The sequence below is a fragment of the Pholcus phalangioides genome, unplaced genomic scaffold, assembly GCF_987345545.1.
Source record: "Pholcus phalangioides strain wild (caught in Gottingen) unplaced genomic scaffold, Ppha-v1.0 ptg000008l_1, whole genome shotgun sequence".
Lineage (NCBI taxonomy): Eukaryota > Metazoa > Arthropoda > Arachnida > Araneae > Pholcidae > Pholcus > Pholcus phalangioides.
Genome location: NW_028301601.1, coordinates 17,186,076 through 17,206,855, shown reverse-complemented (window position 1 = coordinate 17,206,855; position 20,780 = coordinate 17,186,076). Strand labels below are relative to the sequence as shown.

General features: G+C 36.4%; 1 protein-coding gene across 1 annotated transcript in view; it reads left to right on the top strand.

The window, feature by feature from the left end:
- LOC149083922 (uncharacterized) overlaps positions 1–19,573 on the top strand; it is an 87,452-nt gene extending 67,879 nt beyond the window's left edge. Inside the window, exon 3 of the mRNA XM_089234301.1 lies at positions 17,276–19,573. Coding sequence (XP_089090427.1) covers positions 17,276–18,166 — 891 coding nt within the window. The 3' untranslated portion in view covers positions 18,167–19,573. The remainder of the gene's footprint in view (positions 1–17,275) is intronic.
- The last annotated feature ends 1,207 nt before the right edge of the window (positions 19,574–20,780 follow it).

Sequence of the window (20,780 nt, the reverse complement as noted above, 5' to 3'; positions counted from 1 at the left end):
TATCTATAGACTAAAATTATTTAAATATAATCGAAGATTCATATTTTAAACCAAATTGTTTAAAAATATTGAATATTTCTTATTTATTATTACAAATTATTTTGAAAAATTTTATAAAACTTTTCAGAAAGAATAAAATTACATTTTATTTGAAAAATTTCGTCTTTATTTCGTTTTTTATTTATTTTTTCTTATTGCTTTATTGCTGTTGTTTTTTTTTAATTTTTAAATGCAATGATTTTGAGTTATTTTCGTAAAATTTTTGTTTAACTTTTATGTTCTGATGTTGATTTTCATTTATCCGTAGAATAAAAAATAAGCAAGACATAATACGCATATATGAACCTATATCTTTATTCAAAAACCTGTAAATTTAAATATGTGACTGAACTGAATCTGCAGAGGTTATCGACTTTTAGCAAATTAGTTGAGAATTTTGCGACTTCCATTTTCAAATGAAAACTGTCTAAAAATCTTGAAATAAATTTAAATTTACGAAATACAATGCTCATAAAGAAGTTAGTCCAAAAAAAAAAAAAATCTTAAAAATTGAATCAATGATTCATTGAAGTCTTGGGTCATTCATTTACTATTGCATTTCCACGTTCTTGAAATAAATTATATCATCTGCACCAATAATGTAATTCTACAAAAAATATAAATAAATAAATAAATCAGCTCAGAAGGGATAAGCAAATTCTACATAAATAAATACTTATAGATAAATAGATAATGAATTTTTCTATGATGTATCATTTTCAAATGATCTTTTTCCCCCCTTTCTCTCCCAATTACCAATAATTCAAATATTTTCAAATCCATACATTGTAAATACTGTTAAAAAGAATTTCCAAATACGCTTAAAATACCGAAAAAAAATATAATACTATCAACATTGTAATTTTATCCATTGGTTCTAAACTCGATCGCATTAGATTTCAGTTACGAATTTAGAAGCGTGACTTATTATTGCTATTACCAACGAAAAATACACAGAGGTAAATGTAATTTCCTCTTATATTACAGGACACGCTTTTCATAATTCCACCAAAATATTAAAAAAGACATACTTATTCGTGTCGTTTAACAAGATTTTTATCTCAAAGCTAGTGGGGGTGACGATGTTTAATGCATGACATTATCAATTCATGGTGTGAGAATCCTAAATCGAAATCATTTTTCCTCCATGAAATGAAATTTATCTCTTGTACTTATGTATATAATATGGGATTACTTCATGAAACCAAATAAATATGCCTCAGATTTATGCAAATATTTCGATGCATATTTATAGGGTATAACTGGTGAGATAATGACTCGACTATGCATTGGAAATTTGTTGCCAATTCATAATGGAATAGAAAGAAAAGTAATGTTTTTGTTATTACCCTTTTTGGGCACAAAAGGCTCTGGTAATTGGTTTACAAAGCATTCAAAGGTCTTTTAAACGTACCTCGAATAGGTCTTTTGAAGCGACGACGTTTAAAATAAGAAAATCTCTATAGAGCCAACTTTATAAATATGACTTCAATTTATTGGATTCGATACCGGAAAGCCTCTTTCATACTCTCCAGTTTGTGGGAAAATAATGAGGTTCGCTTTCGTCTCCGGAGACTTGTGAGTCACTATTTAGTCACGAAGAATTACGTTTTGAAAAATAAGAAAATGTCACACCTATCTGAATGAGTAGAAAAAAAATTCGGTATTATATGTTTTCATTTTTCCCATTATTTTGAATATATTAAATATTTAAAAATTTCATTTATTTGAAATTCAGGAATTTTCTCGCTTTTTCTGAGGAAAATTACCGAACACATATTTTTGTTTCCAAGTCGCATCGCGAAAAATTGATATCCCGAAGTATTAATTATCATAGTTTTGTGCTATGTAAAATAAATATGCTTTCAAGATGAATGCGTTACATGGGCGCACATTGGACTTCCTTGTGGGACATACGTAGTCTGAATAATTTCTTATAGAGCCGTTTAAGAGAGCTGAACTACTTCTTCTATGGTCGTATAATAACTGAAATGCCACTTGAATAGCTGCTATGAACCTCCTAGAAATCTGTTTAAAAATGAACTGCTATTTTGAGGGTCCTTATGAAGCCCAACGATGCTTTTGTAAGTCGCATGCGAGCTAAAATACTTCCTCGTAGATCGTATAAAAGCTGAACTACTTCATAGAAGACTTACTAGAGAGTCATATAAAAGCTAAAATACACGTTGGAGAGCTGTATAAAAGCTGAACTACGCCTTGGAGAGCTGTGTAAAAGCTGAAATACGTCTTGGAGAGCAGCATATATGCTTAATTACTTCCTAGAAATCTGTATAAAAGCTGAATAACTTCCTAAACATCCATATATAAGCTTAGCTATTTTTCGAGGGTCTCCATAAAGCTGGACTACTTCTTTGAGGGTCGTATAAAAACTGAACTTTTTAATCGAAGATTAAACTTAAACACTTCTTGGAGAGCTTTATAAAAGTTTAACTACGTCTTTTTGAGAGCAGTGGAAAAGCTGAATTACTTTCTAGAGATCTGTATAAAAGATGAACAGTGCTATTTCGAGGGTCCTTATGGAAGCCGAACAACGCTTTTGAACGTCAGATACGAGCTGAAATACTTCCTCGTGGATCGTATAAAAGCTGAACTACTTCATCGAGGGTCGTATGAAAACTGAATTAGTTCTTAGAAAATTCAATTAAAACTTTAATATTTCTATGGGGTATTAATAAAACTTTTCTACTAATTTGAGTTCCTTTAAACAGCTTTACTACTTCTTTTAGGACCATAAAATAAGCTTGACTACTTCTTGAAAATTAACTCCGAATTTCTTCCTTGGCAGCCGTATAAAATTTGAATCACTTTTTGGAGAGCCGTACAAAAACTAAGTCATTCCTTCAAGTTCTAAAGAGAATGGCCGAACATTTGTGGAAACCAATTATTTAGAATTTCACTGTTTCAAATTGTTTCATCGTTCAGGAATAAATTTAGACCGATGTCATTGCACCGAAGCAGTATACCGTACAGTGCGATAAGCACACTCAGTTTCAATTTATAGTGTTTATCGTACTGTGCCGTGTACTTCATCCGTCTTGAAAGTGAGATTCTTTTGATTCTGCGTGAGATATGCTTTACTGTATCATGATCACACTGATTTTTTTTTTTATGAATACCAGAATGAATACACAGCGCAATAAACGAGTCATTTTTTTAAAAGGAATAATATGGTGATACATTTCAGGAAACACACTGTATATAATTTATAATTTTTTAACAAAATCAATCAGAATCAAATTTTTTGTTACCGGATTTTATAGTTCTACGTTAGATTTACGTTATTTAAGTAGAACGCAATTATTACATTGGAGGATCAAAAGTCCTTAAAATTTTGCAATCAGTGTACATCATATGGGTAAATTCTTATATATGCAACCATCTATTTTGAACTCCTTTATAACGAAATTTCGTTATAACGAAGTGATTTTTCCTGTCTCTCGGAGTTCGTTTTAGCGGGATTCGACTGTAGTAGATTCAGTTCAGTTTTAGACGGTTTTAAATGCTTTTTGTTCGAATTCTTAAAAAAAATCCCCTATTATGACTGTCCAGTCCTGTTAAACATACGGAAATCAATTTTATATGTATACTGGAGTAATATTTTGAGAATGTGTGAAACGAAATATCTCCGCTATTTTTAATGTAGAATAATTTTTTTTAGTTTCTTCTCTGAGCTTCCAAAATCTATCTTGGTAGGTCTATACTCTAGTGTTTAAACTGCTGCCTCTTGATATAATTGGTATTCCTTCTACAACGATATTTTTTCTTAGTGCAGTATCGTTTGGTCCAGTTTGCTTGAGTGTCGTTATATCGAAGTTTCACTGTATATACGTGGAAAATAAAATGTAGTTTACTTTCTAAGTAAATCAAATATCTGTGATTCCTATATTATTCCTCCTCCGTAAATTTCACATTTTACATAATTCGGGATTGATTCGAACATACGTAGGATCAACGTAATCCACTATATTCTAGGTATAACCTGATTTTTTCCCAGCATGATCCAGGTCTTTGACCACCTGCTTCGTTGAGACAGTGCAGAGGGCCATGTTCTGGTTAGGGGGAGGTGGTATCTACCTGATGAAACAAATTAACGAAGCTTTAAAAAACCCTACCCATCAATTTACTTTAAGTCTTCCATCACCTATTGACTTATGAATATTCGCGTTAAATATTCCTCAATAAATCCTCACCTCACCTCATCCATACCAAAGATCGAATTTCCCCAATAAAAAAACTTGCAATTCCATAGCAATAAAGTTGATAATGATCAAGTGAGTCTTGACCCAAAACATAGGCAAATGATGAAGATTCAAGTTTTCTACCGTAATAACGAGTCGAAAAATCTGGAAAAATTACACAGGGTAGGGCTTTACCGCCCTCATTGTTGCTGCGTGATTAGTCATCATTTCATAAAAGGATATTTTTAAGTAGATATTTGTAGACAGATACTACCACTATGTGCATTCCCATGTCGAGATGACTTTAATTTCAATTTCACCAGATTTCTCTAAGTGGAGGCCTATAACTTCACGTTAACAATCTCCCGAAGCTATAAGAGAAAAATTATAAGTACTGTATTTGGATATATATCAGTGTGTGTGTCCTCAAATTCATTTATTTTGAAAGCATGATAAGTCTCTAATGGAATAACCCAATTTTTTTCATCCTAAAAAAATCTTTCCCTTTAATCGATTTCTCTAGCAGCGAAATACACATACTAAAAACTACCTATTTAGTACCAGCGACAAACACTCATGGGCACATCAATATTAATTAATGCACAGTTATATTACATACTATAAAACATAATTAGCATTTTAAGCCAATCACGAATCTTTGACATCTGGGTTATTCATGCGCCGTCAATTCACATTCCACACAATTGGGGAATTGATTCAAACATATATCAGATCAGCATAATTGACTATTAACGTATTTTCTAGGTATAACCTGATGAAGCAAATTGACGACACTCTAATAACCCACCACCTATAACATCAATTTACATTAAGTCTTTTATCACCGATTAAATTGTAAATATGCTTCAATAAATCCTAACCTCATCCATTCCGGAGATCAAATTTTCTCCCGTAAAAAATTTACAATTCCATAAAGATGATAATGATCAAGTGAGTCCCGATCCACAATACAGGCAAATGATGAAGATCCAAGCTTTCTACCATAATAACGAGTCGAAACATCTGGAAAAATGATACAGGGTAGGTATTTACCGCCCTAATTGTTGCTGCATAATTAGTCATCATTTCATAAAAGGATATCCTTAAGTAGATATTTGTAGATAGATACCATCAGAGCGTAATATTCTTCGAGACTTCCATCTCAAATGCGTGTGTTCCCATCTCGGGACATGACTTAAAATTTAATTTCACCAAATTGCTCGAAGTGGAGACCAATAACTTCACGTTAACGATCTCTCGAAGCTATAAGAAAAAAAAAATTGTATATTATAATAAGTCTTAGGATATCTACCAATATCCTCAAAATCGTTTATTTTAAAGGCGCGATAAGTCTCTTCGAAAACAGGTCGTAGGTCGGAGATTTCTGAGTATAACATAGTGGGGGACCCCATTTTTTCATTCTGAAAGTCTTGTCCATATAAGTGCGGATTGTGGATGATTCCCAAATCCACAATCTTTCGTTCAGAAAAGGATGGAGAAGATGGCGACGGGAAAACCCCTCCCCCCCTCGTAATCGATCTCTCTAGAAGCGAAATAAACATACTGATAACTACCTATTTAATACCGGCGAGAAACACTCATGGGCGCCTTAATAGCCCTAAAATGGGAGTATTAGGCTTCGCTTGTATGGAGTTCATTACTACGATTAAACTCTTCCTGTGTGAGCTATCGCTTAAGTAAGTTTTAATCTCTGGTACGCAGAGCTAACACGGCTTTCTCTCGCTCTCCTTTCTATGCAATACTCTCATACCCACCCTTCAATTTAAACAGAGGACCAGAATGTTATTAGCACCACCCCCCAGCTCTCACACAACTCTCAAAAGAGGTAGCAGCGACGGTGGCAGTGGTGTAAGGACACCCCCCCCCTCCCCCAGTGGTGGTGGTGGTGTTTATTATCTTCGCTTGCTTGATTAACGATTTGTTCAATATACAGGCGCCAAAGTTCGCCCTTTTCCAACTCATTTCCTTCGAAATCGGTTATGAAATATTTCCCATTAAAGCTACTCACACAGCTTTTCCCACCCTGCTCCTGACTTTCCGTCCGCTCGTCCGTCCTTCTGTCCGTCGACCGGGACCCCCTCTATTCGTTTCTGGGGAAAATGAGCTACAGCGAAAACAAAACACTTCCTTTTGCCAAAGAGCGAGCAAGCACAAGCTTGCCTTTACAACTGCCCTCCGCGGCGTTAAAACCCATGCTTTTCCATCGTTAAAGTTAATATCCGGACCTTGTAGCACTCCCAAAATAGGAGGTGGTGAAAGATAGAGCGACACACACACACACACATACACACATGCACACAAATATGTACACAGAACAATTCCCGACCTTCCGGGGGGATTAAGTCAACAAGTGCAACTCAAAAGGACAAGACTTTTCGGAAACAACGTTAAAATATGGACGTTGAAATCCAAAGCCCTCCCTCTCTATTTTCGTCGAAAATTTCTCTGGTTCTCCCTCTTTCCATTCAACAATCGCTTACGACATTCTATAATAATCTTTCGGATTTTTCCGAGACTTGCACAGGTTGCTCTGCAAAAGGAATTTTCCCCTCGAATGGGTAATATTATCGGCACATTTAGAGTCATTTCTCTTCTCATAAAACGGATTATCAACATCGGTGTTTTCGATTCGGAAGAATTTCCTAAATCTTGAAAATCGGGGAAATATTTCAACAATATTATGGATATTTGGGTGGTCCGATTCTCCAGTTTAAATTAGGGATTCGTTCTTGCCTCTTAAAATAATGGATATTAACAACTGCCCGTGTCGTGTTTGTCAATAATAAATTTTACAAATTATAGTTAAACCTCACTTACCCTGCCCTCCTCAGTTGAACACAGCCACCGTCAAATAACGAGCCAATCTTCTCGTCAAATTTGGACGAAAAGTACTATATAAATGTTATAAACAACTCTCCACAGTCCGGACAGATCTATCATCCAGTAATTTCACTCGTTTGCCAACTAAATTTAGTTCCTCCTCCTAAATTACGTGAAAGAACTGAGGTAAGTCTCAGTTATTGAGGTGAAGCATATGATGTTCTTAAAGTCCCTCGACCCCATGCGGAAATAGGAGGAACAATTCACGGACCGACAAAAAAAAAAATAACTAATGGGAGAAATATTTGAGGACTTGCAAAAATACCGTAAATAGGATGAATTGCGACAAAGCAAAATATAAATTTATTGGAGAAATTGTTTACGGACTGGTAAAAAAAATATAAGGAGAAATAATTCGCGGCCGTAAAGTAATAAATAGAAGGAATGTATATAATGTTATGTTACTGCCAAATCCAAATCCTGAGTGAAGTGGCCCGACCAATGTCCGAACTGCCGGGCTTTCACCCCCCCCCCCCCATATATCGATCCCTATACATCCCTATATCGATCCCTATGATTCGGGATCATCGCCGCGTTGACGTATTCTTTCGTGATAATTGTGGTCATTTATAAATAGCCATGTTAGTTACCTTAGCAAACAAAGGAATCTCAATATCGATATCTTAGTGATCCATATATGTGGATGTATATGGATCGACGTATAAGGGTTGACCAAAGCCCAGCGAAAGCCCAAATTTCGCACTTTGGCCGAGTCAACTGGGTTGGGCCAACTTCGGGCTTGCGCAGTAACATATATATATATATACAGGATGCATAGCAAACAGAAGGTATGGAATGGTGAACCGTTGATCCTAGAGGCATACTCCCAGTTAGAAAAATTTCCAAATAACTTGTATGTACTCAGAAATGTCATTCATGTTTCAAGGAGTTGTGTGGTTATTGAAATGAAAAAAAAAACAACTTTTTATACAGTCTCCGTGTTCCCCAATTAAAAAGTTGTTGACCTGTCTTTCCTGATGCCAAAAAAAAAAAAAAAAATTCCACGTTTCTAAATACAGTATTCACTGAGATACAGTATTCGAATTCACAAAACGGAGTAAAGTGGGGAAGGGCGGGGGGGGGGAACTCTAAATGCTTAAAAACCGTTTAACCCGCATTTAACGCTGTTTTTCCCCCCAAATTTCCCCGAATTCGAATATCTCAGCGAATATTGCATTTTGGAGATGTGGAATTTTCTTGTTGGCACCAGGAAAGACAGGGCAACAACTTTGTAATTGGGTTCTTGAGCACTAGGGTGTTCGCATAAGAAGTTAACATTTTTATTTTAATAACTGTACAACTCCTTGCAACATGAATGTCATACCTGAGCACTACACGTTATTTGGATACTTTTCCTACCTGGAAGTACACCTCTAGGGTCAACGGTTCGTTGCGCCCTTTTACCTATACGCTCAGTATAAATAAGAGGAATTATTCGCGACTGGCAAAAAATTAGATTTTTAGACGAAATAATTTGTGGACTGGCTTAAAAATTCTTTCAGGAGAAATAATTTGTGAACCATCGGGAAAAAAATTATAAATGAGAGAAATAATATGAGGACTATCAAAAAAAAGAACTAAATTAATGAAAATAAATTGCAGAAACAATATCCGGACGGCAAAAAAACTAAGTAGAAGGATTTGTGGACCGGCAGCAGAATGGGGAGGAATAACTTGCAGACCGGCAAAAGTCAGACGAATAGGAAAAAGTAATGAAGTAATTCACAGACCATCCGACGGCAAAACTGTAATGAAAACAAACTTGGACACGGTTTTTATGTGTGTTTAGCCAAAGCCGTAATTTCTCTTTCCGAAGTACCGCGGTGCCCTCGTGGCACAATATACGCCCTTCATCATTGCTCTGCCGATTGTTTTCGCATTTGCTCAAGCATTGCCATGATGGGTGTTTTGTTTTTATTTTTTTTAATCTGAAATCATATAGCGGCTACACAAATATTAAGCAAAAGTTTTGGTCCGCGAACCAATGGTTAAAAAACAATGTTTTAACCCTTCAAACGGCTTTTGACATTTTTCTTATCCACATAAGGACTGCCATAGTGGAAATCAATAAACCCTCTAGAAGTTGCCATCGGTTTTCGAAAAAAAATTTTCCGTTCTCTTGCAATAATGAATGAGTTCCCCCCCCCCCGAAATCTAAAATAGTAATAATAAGCAAGGAAAATAGATACTCTTGTTTCTATCATTTATTCTGTACACGTTTCTATTCAACTCTAAAAAGATTGTTATTAATACGCTGTCTCTCTCTCTCTCTCCTGTTATCTAACTTTGAAGAAAAGCTTACCCCGCCCATTGGCAGTTGATTGGCAGGACGAAGGAGGGAGGGAGGGAGGAAAACATGTTATAAGGGGGGGGGGGGGTAAAGCTCTCTGTACAGAGCTAGCTGGACTCGGGATTGACAAAATTAGATGATTTTAAGAAGACGAGATATTTCTGGATTGCCGAAATGGAGTGGTTTTAAGAAGATGAGATATTTCGGGAATGCCGCTGTAAGGGTTAATCCACCAGAAGAGTGATTCCCAAAGTCTTTACGCTCACCTCGTCTTTGAGACCGATATACAATTTCATATACCTCGAGCCTCCTCCATCCTAAAGTGCCAGCTCACGCTATAGTTCGTTTCAGGTTAACTTTGCAGTGGAAGGGAAGCTACGAGGGAACCGCATCACACGTTGCTATGACAACGAAAGCCTTTCAACCAATGTATCGATGCGCAGTCGCAGTAAGGTATAGCTGATTCTCGCCAATCTCACTGAGAAAAATCATTTTTTTTTTCTATTTTAAAATTCTTAAACGAATAAAGATCGATTCAGAACACTATTTTTTCAGTATTCATTTTCAATCATTCAAAAAATTGAAATATTCTGCATAAATGATCATCGTAAGCCTCCGATATATGGGAACTATATTTTGCGGCGAAGGAATACACTCTCTACCTTTCTCTGCACTGCAAAGTTAACCTGAAACGGACTATAGTTATAAATCACTTCTATATATTATTATTATTAATTTCAGCAGAGAAACGCCACTTATTCATGCTGAGATCTGGTGAAGTTATTTTTATAATAGATTTATAAGAGGAAATATAATTTGCAGACCCCGGCAAATAATAAACTTATGGGAGAAATAATTTGCGGACCGGCAAAAAATAAATAAGTAGGAAAAGTATGTTGCGGACTGCAAAAAATGTATATAAATAATTTTCGGGCTGTGAAAAATTGATGGAAATAATTTGTGTAACAGTAAAAAACAAATTTATAGGAGGAGTAACTTTCAGATACTCCATGCAAAACACAAGGAATAAATAGGAGGAATAATTGAAGAACCAACTAAAAAAATTTATAAAGAAGAAAAATTAATTGTGGACCAGCAAAAAAAGGAATAAACATAATTTGGGGGGGGGGGACAGATTAAAAGATTCCCAAAGTCTTTCACGCTTACCCCTCGTCTTTAAGACCGAGCTAGAATTTCATACACCTCGAGGCACCTCCAGCCTAAAGTGCCAGCTCACACTAGCTAGAAATCACTTCTACTAGAATTATCAATTTCAGTAGTAATAGCGTCTCTTATTCGCGATCAACTGTGGAGAAGTTATTTTGAAACTTTATCGTGTCAACAATTACCGAAAATACAGTTGCAAACGGATGAGAATTGCACTTAAAAGGACAAATAATCCTGAAAAAGTATACATGGTATCATCTGAATATAAAGGCTCTTCTCAGCTTATCGATGAAAAACAGAGAAAACCTTTCCGGAACGGCATTCGAAATAGATTTTAGTTGCCGTCTATACAGAAAGAACGAGCCTTTAGGCGCTATCGAGATGAGGCGGGTATAATTAGCATATGTATAAGCGGAGTTTTTCGCACGTGTCTATTCCAAACTCCATCGCGTTGGCAATGTAGTGTCAACTACAGTCATCTCAGATACGATAACGAGGTATGGCACTTTTTTTTTTTTCCCTTCGAAGACGTCTCTATTCGTCTTTTGCCAAATTTCATTTATTTTTTCCTGATCCACAAACGAAACTGACGAACTACGATTTGCTCGACGACAAGTGTTTCCGCACAGCGACTCATCATTCATATCTCTCCAGTTGTTGTTTTTTTTTTTTCATTTCCGAACGTCACAATTAATGTGAGGAGCAGCTCCTGTGCTTTTTCAACACGCTATTTATTCCTGTATTATTATTTCCCCTGGCTTTTGTGTCAGATTTGCCTTGCCTCGCGTCCCTTCACCCTGTGTTATTTTATAGTTGTTGTTATTATTATTATTATTTTAAATTTATTATTATTTTCACGCAAACTCCGAGATGTTGTTCTTGGCTCTGAATTCACACACGGCAGGAAAAAAAGTTTAAATTTCAGCTGTTGAAGAGTTTCCTCTGACTCTAAATAGGACGAGTCCTGTGTTCTGCTGCTTGAAATGATCTGTTATGGCTTGAGGTGTACTTTTTTTTCTTCTTCTTTTTACCAAGTTTTCGGTATTAAAAAGAACGAAATACGCTTACAAAGAGAATAAAATTAGTTGTAAAAGATGCAGCTGTGGGAAGTCGGAAATATAATTTTATTTTGGTGGTTCTTGGAATAAGGTGGTTCGAATTTCAAACACTTTCTTTATTCATCGAAAATCTGGTTATATTTGGAGATATAGCATATACTGGTTATAGTGCGTGATGATTTTAGAAAGAAAATTCATCTTTTTTCCTAAACGAGGACTCAAACCTCGGTCTCTTGTTTGCCGAACGGGGGCTCTATCAACACCTTCTGTAGCAGAAAGCTTCCGCGCGAAACTATTGACGTCGCTGATGTCGTCCATTTCACCTGGTGAAGATTTCGCATACGTCGGCTACAGGTGAAATGGAAAACTTCAGTGACGTCAAAGCTTCGCGCGGAGGCTTTCTGCTTTAGAAGGTGTTGGCTGTACCTATAAGAAAGCGTTGCTTTCCGCAATAAGGACCAGTAAAATATCTGAGACAGTTCGACGGACCTCTAACTTGCAGCATGAGGGTGATGACCATCAGAGGCACATTTACGGTTTTGCCGCCTGTGGGCTACCCGCATTTTGCCGCTCTCCTTTAATTCTAGGTTAATTTTCTTGACCAGTCATTCTGCAAATTCGCCGCCCCGAGCCATAATTCACATAGCCCCCTTACCTGCAGGTATGCCCGAGTCTCTAAGTCCTTCTTTTGATCACTCAGATGCTTGCGTACTCTTTTGCTCACTCACATGTTGCATACTCTTTTGTCAACAACTAACATGCTTGCATACAATTTTGGTCTCTCATAAGCTTTCACACTTTCCAAGTCATTCCCTTGCCCATGCACTTACTAACTCACTCTCATATGCTCACACACTCCCTATATAACTCTTCTCTCCATTTACATGCTTGCGCAAGCGCTCTAGGTCACTCGTTCAGCCATTCACATGCTCGCAAATTCTCTAGGTCACTCACTCTCTGAAGCAGTGGCAGATTCGTGGTTATACTATTTTTCCGCCCTTCTCCATTATTTATATCATTCTCCTATTATGTACTAATTTTCTTAGCCATTGATTTCTAAAGTTTGCCACCCTCTCGGCTATAGCCCGCTAAGCCCCTTCCCCCGTAAATACGCTACTGATGACCATGCGTCCCGTATTTTACAGGATATCCCTGTGTTTTTGTTCGTTCTGATTTCATACACAATTTTCCCGTTTTTTTTCCACGAAGCTTATTTGAATTTGTTACCTTTACTTAAAATGGTGAATGAAGATAACTTTCATAACATAAATTATGCCGTAATAATTACGACTAAAAAGATAAATACTCATTTTTTCAATCTTACATATTTTGTCATATTCAACGTTTTCTTTCGTGAACTACATTTCAATTTTCTTCAAGTCCCAGCAGTCCTTAACCTTTCCCACCGATTCATAATTTTCAGCGATTTCAGCAGCAATTGGGGATTTTGCAGACTTATAGAAACGGTTTTGGTAATAACTGGCACTGCTCCGTATTTAAGATCGGACCAGTGATCGGACCTTTCACTACAGTTTACCGTAGTGAAAGTGATCCCACCATAAGTATTGAATGGCTCTTTGCATAAAAGGCAGCAGCAATCAACTAATACCTTGTGAATGACATAGGCCACCAGATGGCAACATATATGTAGACACGTCCTTTTCACTTGTTAATATAAGATTGATCGAAAGACTGGTTATAGTTTGGAGAGGAGGATTTCGGAAAGAAAATTATGATTTTTTAGGAAGACAATTCATCTCTGCCTCCACGAGGAATCGAACCTCGATCTGTCGTTTGAAGGACGAGTGGTCTACCCCTAAGCCAATGGTTCCCAAACTTTTTACGTCGCGGAGCAGTTTTTTAAAGAGAAATTCAACGCGTAGCACTAATGCTCACGTAGCACTAATACGACCTAAACACACGTAATAAACAGTTTTATAAGCAATACTAACTACAAATGATCGATCTTTTAACGTGGGGGTGGCCACATAGGCACCGGAACCCAGGGCCTGAAGCTTTCAGCCCCGTCCCAATAAATGTTTTGGGGGGGGGGGGGCGATCCCCATTAACTAATGAATATACAATGCAGAGAGCATCCCTCGCCTCCTGCGTACAGGTCTGAGTCACGTATATGCGAGGCGACTGACAACTCAGTTGCCCTCATTTCTTTTCTTCATGTCGGCACATCTGATGGTCAACCTTCTTCCGAAAGGTGCCATATTAAAAACATTTTTGATCAACAATATCTGTGAAAAATCCAACGTGCACACCACACGCCCCGCTTTTACGGGGCATTGCACCTTCCACCCATCTTTCGGCTATTTTCTTGTTCCCGTAAAAATGCTTGCTTTGTCAACTTTACGACCATTTTTTTTTTTTTTTTTTTAGTGGCAAATCGTGTACGTGCATCGATAGACCCTGGTTTTATGTAGAATAAGTTGCGCATAGGCATCGGAATCCGAAGGCTCAGGATACTGCCTCCTCCCAATACCTCACGAATATACAATCGATGCATGGAGACGCTCTTGAATTTCGTACTTGTGAGACGGGTTCAGCAGCCTACCCTGCCTTTCCGATCCCTAATTATTTTTTTTTCAAGTTTTTGTTTTCAAATTAAAAACGAAACCGAAACACCTTCAATAAATATTACCTACACGGCTGTGTCTCGATGGACCCGGTATGTCCTTTGCCCTGGAACTACTGAGACGGCCCTGTTTATCTCTCATAACTTTCTTTCAATATGTTATAAAATTATATACAAAAAGAATTATTAAAAAAAAAAGTTCTGATAATTTCATCCCGTAATGATGAAAATTGTGGAGACATTGAAATTTTTACACGTTCCCCCATTCAATATGAAGTCAATACGTAAAAATTTGTGCTATTTGTTTATACTGAAAAAATTTACTTTTTTCGATATCATTATTCTATTCAAGTAATTTATCGAGATATTGATAATTAAATCCGTTCATTTACTCTGCTTTTTACGTGTAGAATATGTCGTCATCTGGTGGCCTATATCATTCACGAGTAATTAGTTGATTACTGCCGCCGTCCATGTACGGAGCCATTGAACATACGTGTATATATGTTACGGTAAATGTGATAAATCGGTTATTGGTTATTATACATAACAACCGGTTAGTATGCATACTTACTAATTGTCTTGGTAAGTTTGATAAATTTATCACTTTTACCGGTGAATATGCGTAATACCCAAACGTCATTGGTAAAGTTTGTTCAATACTTGAAATTTATTGCCTTTATCTGTGATTAGGCATAAAGGCAGTTAAGTAATTGGTGTAGTAGGACCAGTGTAATTGATGAATTTGATAAATAGGAAAAAAATTGCACGATGGTCTTCCCTATAGTATAAGAGGCTTTCTTGTGTAACTAGGTTTGTTATGTTTGTTTGTGTCAGAGAGCGTATTACCTTCTCTCTCCTTGAACTATATCTCCGTTTATAACTGACTGGTCATCGATCAGAATGGGTTCTGTATGAAAGTTTTTTTCCCATTCCGTACAACCTTCACGGTGGGATTCTAGTGCCCACATCATGTTCAATGTAGCTTATCAGTGTCGGTTGACAAGGCCTCTCTCACAGGTACTAGGGATTTCAACTGAAGGGAAGGGGGGAAGAGTTGAATTGATGTAATGAGAGAATGGTGATGGAACAAAGAGCTTGTAACCAGTTTTTGTTTCCGCAAGGAATTGCATTTCATGTTTGACTACTCATTCCAGCCTGTATTAGCTTCGCTACATTTCCCATACCTAAAATGGGTAAATGAAAACAGTTGATGATTCCATTAAAAATGAACAAATGAGAATTTGATTATAACTGACAAGGAAATGGTCCAAAGGTGTCATCCACAAAAAATTATGAAAAAATTCAAGTACATTCATTTCACCCAGAGACACATAAAAACAAAAATTAGCGGCGGAATGCAATTATTAAAGCCACAAAAAATTATAACAAAAAATTACAAAAACTGGCTACTCATCACCTCTCGCGCTTCTTGTCGATATCTATTAAAAAAAACTTATTTTTTCTCTGTTTTGTTTCCCCATTAGCGGCCTCTTGTTCTTTCCTCTAGCTTTTTTCCCTAGAAACTCTGTCTCTAGTTATTTCTCTTTGTGTGTGTGTGTGTGTGTCTCTTTCACTGTCTTTGCTGTACCTAAGCATACGTTGTTTGAATGTCGCCACTCTAAGACTAGGTTTGCGGGATTTTAAAATTCGTTCTTGGCCTCTATTGGCGTTCAAAACATTAATATTTACAAAAAATGTTCGAGTGACACATAATAACTGCCCCTGATACTTTTATATACGAGTATTTGTGCCTATTATAATGAGTAGAATTAGTGGTAATTTTTTCGAAACTTTTTGAGGATTACACCTTTGGACCCTTTCCTTGTGAGTTAGGAGAGCTACAAAACGTTGCTTCTGAAATACGCATGATGACGATGAAGAGATCAGTGCTGAGGATATTTAAAAATATTTTCAGGAGGGCATTGGCAAAGGTTTTAGAAGCGCTAGAAACTCTTCGCAATATTTTACATCCAATCTTACAAACCGAAAAGACAGCTTTCCAGGATAGACGGCAACAAAAACAGTGTTCGATTTTAAGTTGCTTTATATGATTTTGGTGAAGAAATACAGTATTATCTCGTGTTCTGAGAATGGAACTGTATCAAATTCAAAATTTAATGCACTTGCGTCTGTTAATTTTCATGTCATAGACATTTTTTACTGCATTTTTCTTGACTTTCACTCATATAAACCTCTCTCTTTTATTACCCTTTTTTTTTCATTGTTCTCTTGCACTAACTCATAAGTAACAGATTACTGTATTTGTATGGTCTCTGTACATTGTTATTTCGTATGGCTCTGTGAATACAGAGTGCATCGGTAAGTCCTTTCAATATAAAGTAACTTGCGAGCAATAAAGCGTCAGATGTGCAAATGCTGCAGCAAAATTACTAGGCTCAAATCGGATTCAGCAGCACTTCCAGCGACTTGTTCGAAAAGTTCACCATTTAAAAAAATCAGAAATGAAATGAAACAGAGCAAAAATTACAATTAAACAGGTGCAGAGTGTCTTTTAATTAGTAAAATAAGTCGTGACTAATTGGAAGCTCTTATAAAAAAACATGACATTAATTTACTTTGCTATAGTATTACAAATAGAGTCGACGCTCGATATAACGACCCTTTTTGTCCCATCGAAAATAGACGTTATATTGGGAGAGTAGTTATATCGAAAGCAAAACATATATGATAGTCGTTCTATGGAAACATTTGGGGCTTATCCTACCAGTCAATGTAATGGAATGGTCTCTATAACGCGCGGTCGTCATAACGAGCGTCGACTGTATTTGGTTCAATGTTTTACTCCATCACCCTTCATTCTTGATTTCCAATTGTGAATTTTCCAAATTCGCCACCATGAAGCGCTGCTGTTTGTTTCATCTGATTAGGCGTAGTTACAGTACTACAACGTAATCCAGGTTCTCTTTCCGTTCGCTAGTTATTTCAAGTCAGATGAGATTACCTATGCACACATCCATGTATAAACCATATAATCGTTTGCTCAACGAAGTTCTGTTTCTTCCTTTCGTTGCAGGTGAAGATTTGGTTTCAAAACCGTCGAACGAAATGGAAAAAACAAGACGGCATAACCAACGCTGAGGCGGCAGAGCTAAAGACAAGCGGCAACGATAAGCAAGGTCATTCCAATAATCCTAAGAAATGCTGCAAGAAGGTCACTCCGCAAACACCGCCAAACTCACAATGTACGACTCTGGCCAGCCCGGCTCCAGGCATGCCGAGGCCAATAACAGCAGCAGCAAACGGTGTGGTTGACGCCATGAACAAAGTCTGTGGGCCCCAACTTCCCACAGAGCCTGTGAGCCTGGTCACGCCACCTTCTCATCACGTCGTCAGCCCTTCATCCGCGTCTGTCATATGCTGTAACAACAGCACGTCCGCGGAGGTCTCTACACAATGCTCGGTGTCCGGAATGATGATGACGCAGACTTCCCAGACGCCTCCGAGTCCACACTCGACAACAGGGCCGTCGATGGTCACCGCTGCGCCGATGACACCGCCGTTGTCGATAGCCGAGAATGGCTTGGACTCCTCAGACAGTCGCGCTTCAGACGTCTTCTGTTGGGCAAAGTCCTCTCCTTCTCCTACTCGGACCACATCATCACTGGAGAACGGTACGGGCAATGGGGAGGACAGTTCCGTCGACTCGTCGAGCCATCATCATCACCCGACGACGATTCCGACATACTTAAACGCACAGTACACCAACGGCGGCGCTGGTGGTAATGGGGGCTGTGATTGTCCACAGCACGGACTCACGATAGAGTCGAGGAACTTTCATTGTCCAAAGTCAGACTTGACGACCATATCCCCTCCTCCACCGCGAGAGATTAACTCTACGGATTGTCACCAGTCGTCAAACATTGATCATTGTACAGACACATCTCAGCCTGACGAAATGCAATGATGTAGACCATATATGACGTCAGTCCACCACCACCTGATCGTTCGATCCTCATGAAATAACTGAATCACTTCCCTGGCACACGCATTTCGGACAATGAACTCTGATGCTGAGAGTCGGTTTCTGAATCCTGGCATCCACGAAATTCCGCCGAATGATGACGATAGACACTTCAACCACAAACTGTATAATTCATGCCGATCTCTTTTATTTATTACAATTAAGAACTTAGAGAATAGTGGACATAATGACCGGAAGCTATCACTCAATAGGTCTAGGTCCCACATAGTTTCTCCCTCACATCCGTATATTGCGGCAGCTGATGAAAAGTATGGTGCCATGTACCCATCACACAAGAGTCGATGTCTATCCCATGACGACACATTCACTATTTTTCTCATAAACGAAAAGAAAATGTCGCGTTAGTTATTCCGTGATGGTTTATAACTATTTATGAGTATTCTTTACATATCTGGCTAGTCAAATAATGCACAAAGATGGCGTTACTTTCGTAATAATTTCCATTGAATACTAACTACGTAAAGGAAAGCTAATTATATTTTATGTGTGTCTCGTATGACTGTATCCACCGATCATAACTCGTTTCAAGAACGTAAAACCGGATCCACATCCACGGAGAAACCGGTTTTGGGGTGTGGCTAGCACAGCGTGGGATGTTTTAATGGTCAATCTCTCCAAAACCGGTTCTGCGCGGTTCAGAATCGCGTCGCGATTCAGAGCCGTGGGATCTGGACACGGCATAAGACGTAGAAAAACTTTTAAAATCCTTTACCCGTTCAACAATGTATCCACCTTCCCTTTCAAAGATTAATTCAGGGGTACTTATTTTATGGATCGCAAGCCACACTAGGGTCATTGAAACTTTTGAGATGAGTCGTACAAATCCTCTTACAATTCGGTTATACAGTAAATCCATTTATTGCACCATTGATTTCAGGAGCGTCTTGATGATTTCGGTGGCCTGAGATGGGACCCGGGCATTTCTGGGGCCTTCTTGATTTTATATACGATATTTTTGTAGGAGAAGTCGGGATCCAAAATAGAAAAGCAACATTATTACAGAATGCACATAAATGCCAAAATTAAAAAATAATAATTGTGAAGTCATATTAGAGACAAACATTGGTGAAAATTCAGGCATGATTGGAATTTGAAATTCATGAAAGAACAGCAAAATTCCTGAATTAGTGTTTTAATTAGCATTTCCGTATTAGATTTTAAATCATTCCAGAGCTAATGAAAAATAATTGAAACTTAATGAGAGAAACACACACACATTTCTGGAAGTTGAGAAAAATGACCGAAAATTTTAAAGAGAAAAATAACGTCAGAATTATAGCAAAATTAATGAAACAAAAAATTCTAGAATTTATTCTAGAAATTCAAGGAATTCGGAATTTATGAAAAAAATATATAATTCTTAAATAATGAAAAATATATATAATTATTAATAAATGAAAAATATATATAATTATTAATAAATGAAAAATATATATAATTCTTAATAAATGAAAAATTCAGAAATGAAAAAATATATAATTCTTAATAAATAAGAAAAATATATATAATTATTAATAAATGAAAAATATATATAATTCTTAATAAATGAAAAATTCAGAAATGAAAAAATATATAATTCTTAATAAATAAGAAAAATATATAATTCTTAATAGATAAAAAAATATATAATTCTTAATAGATAAAAAAATATATAATTCTTAATAGATAAAAAAATATATAATTCTTAATAAATGAAAAATTCAGAAATGAAAAAATATATAATTCTTAATAAATAAGAAAAATATATAATTCTTAATAGATAAAAAATATATAATTCTTAATAGATAAAAAAATATATAATTCTTAATAGATAAAAAAATATATAATTCTTAATAGATAAAAAAATATATAATTCTTAATAAATGAAAAATTCAGAAATGAAAAATATGTAATTCTTAATAAATGAAAAAATATATAATTCTTAATAAATGAAAAAATATATAATTCTTAATAAATAAAAAAATATATATAATTCTTAATAAATGAAAAATTCAGAAATTATAAAAATAAATAATTCCAAAATTGATGAAAAATTCAGTATTTATAAATAAATAATTAAAGAATAAGTGAAAATCGAAATTTTATGAAAGAAATAATTCTAGAATCGATGAAAAATTTAAAAGTTTGTGGAAGAAGTAAGTCCACAGTAAACCAAAATTCAAAATTTATGAAAGAAATAATTCTAGAATCGACGAAATCAAAGAATTAATCATCGATGTAAATTTGTCCCCCCCCCCCCCCTCACTGTTTCATTCTGGACTCTAGGTCCCTTTGGCTCACAACTATCAACAAAAACCCATCCGGTCACCATAACCTAACCAGAGCTGAACTATTTGCCCGACATGCACGGGGTATGTAATCATTTTTACCGGACATGTATTTTCTTTTCACCGCATGCACGATGTCGGGCCATACAAAAAATAGTCATTTTAAATTTTTTTATTTTTCTTCATCAACGACGATGCAAGTTTATGTACTTATGTGCGTGAAATTTCATAGAAATGCTTCATTTTTGGCAGTTTATTGCACAATAAGA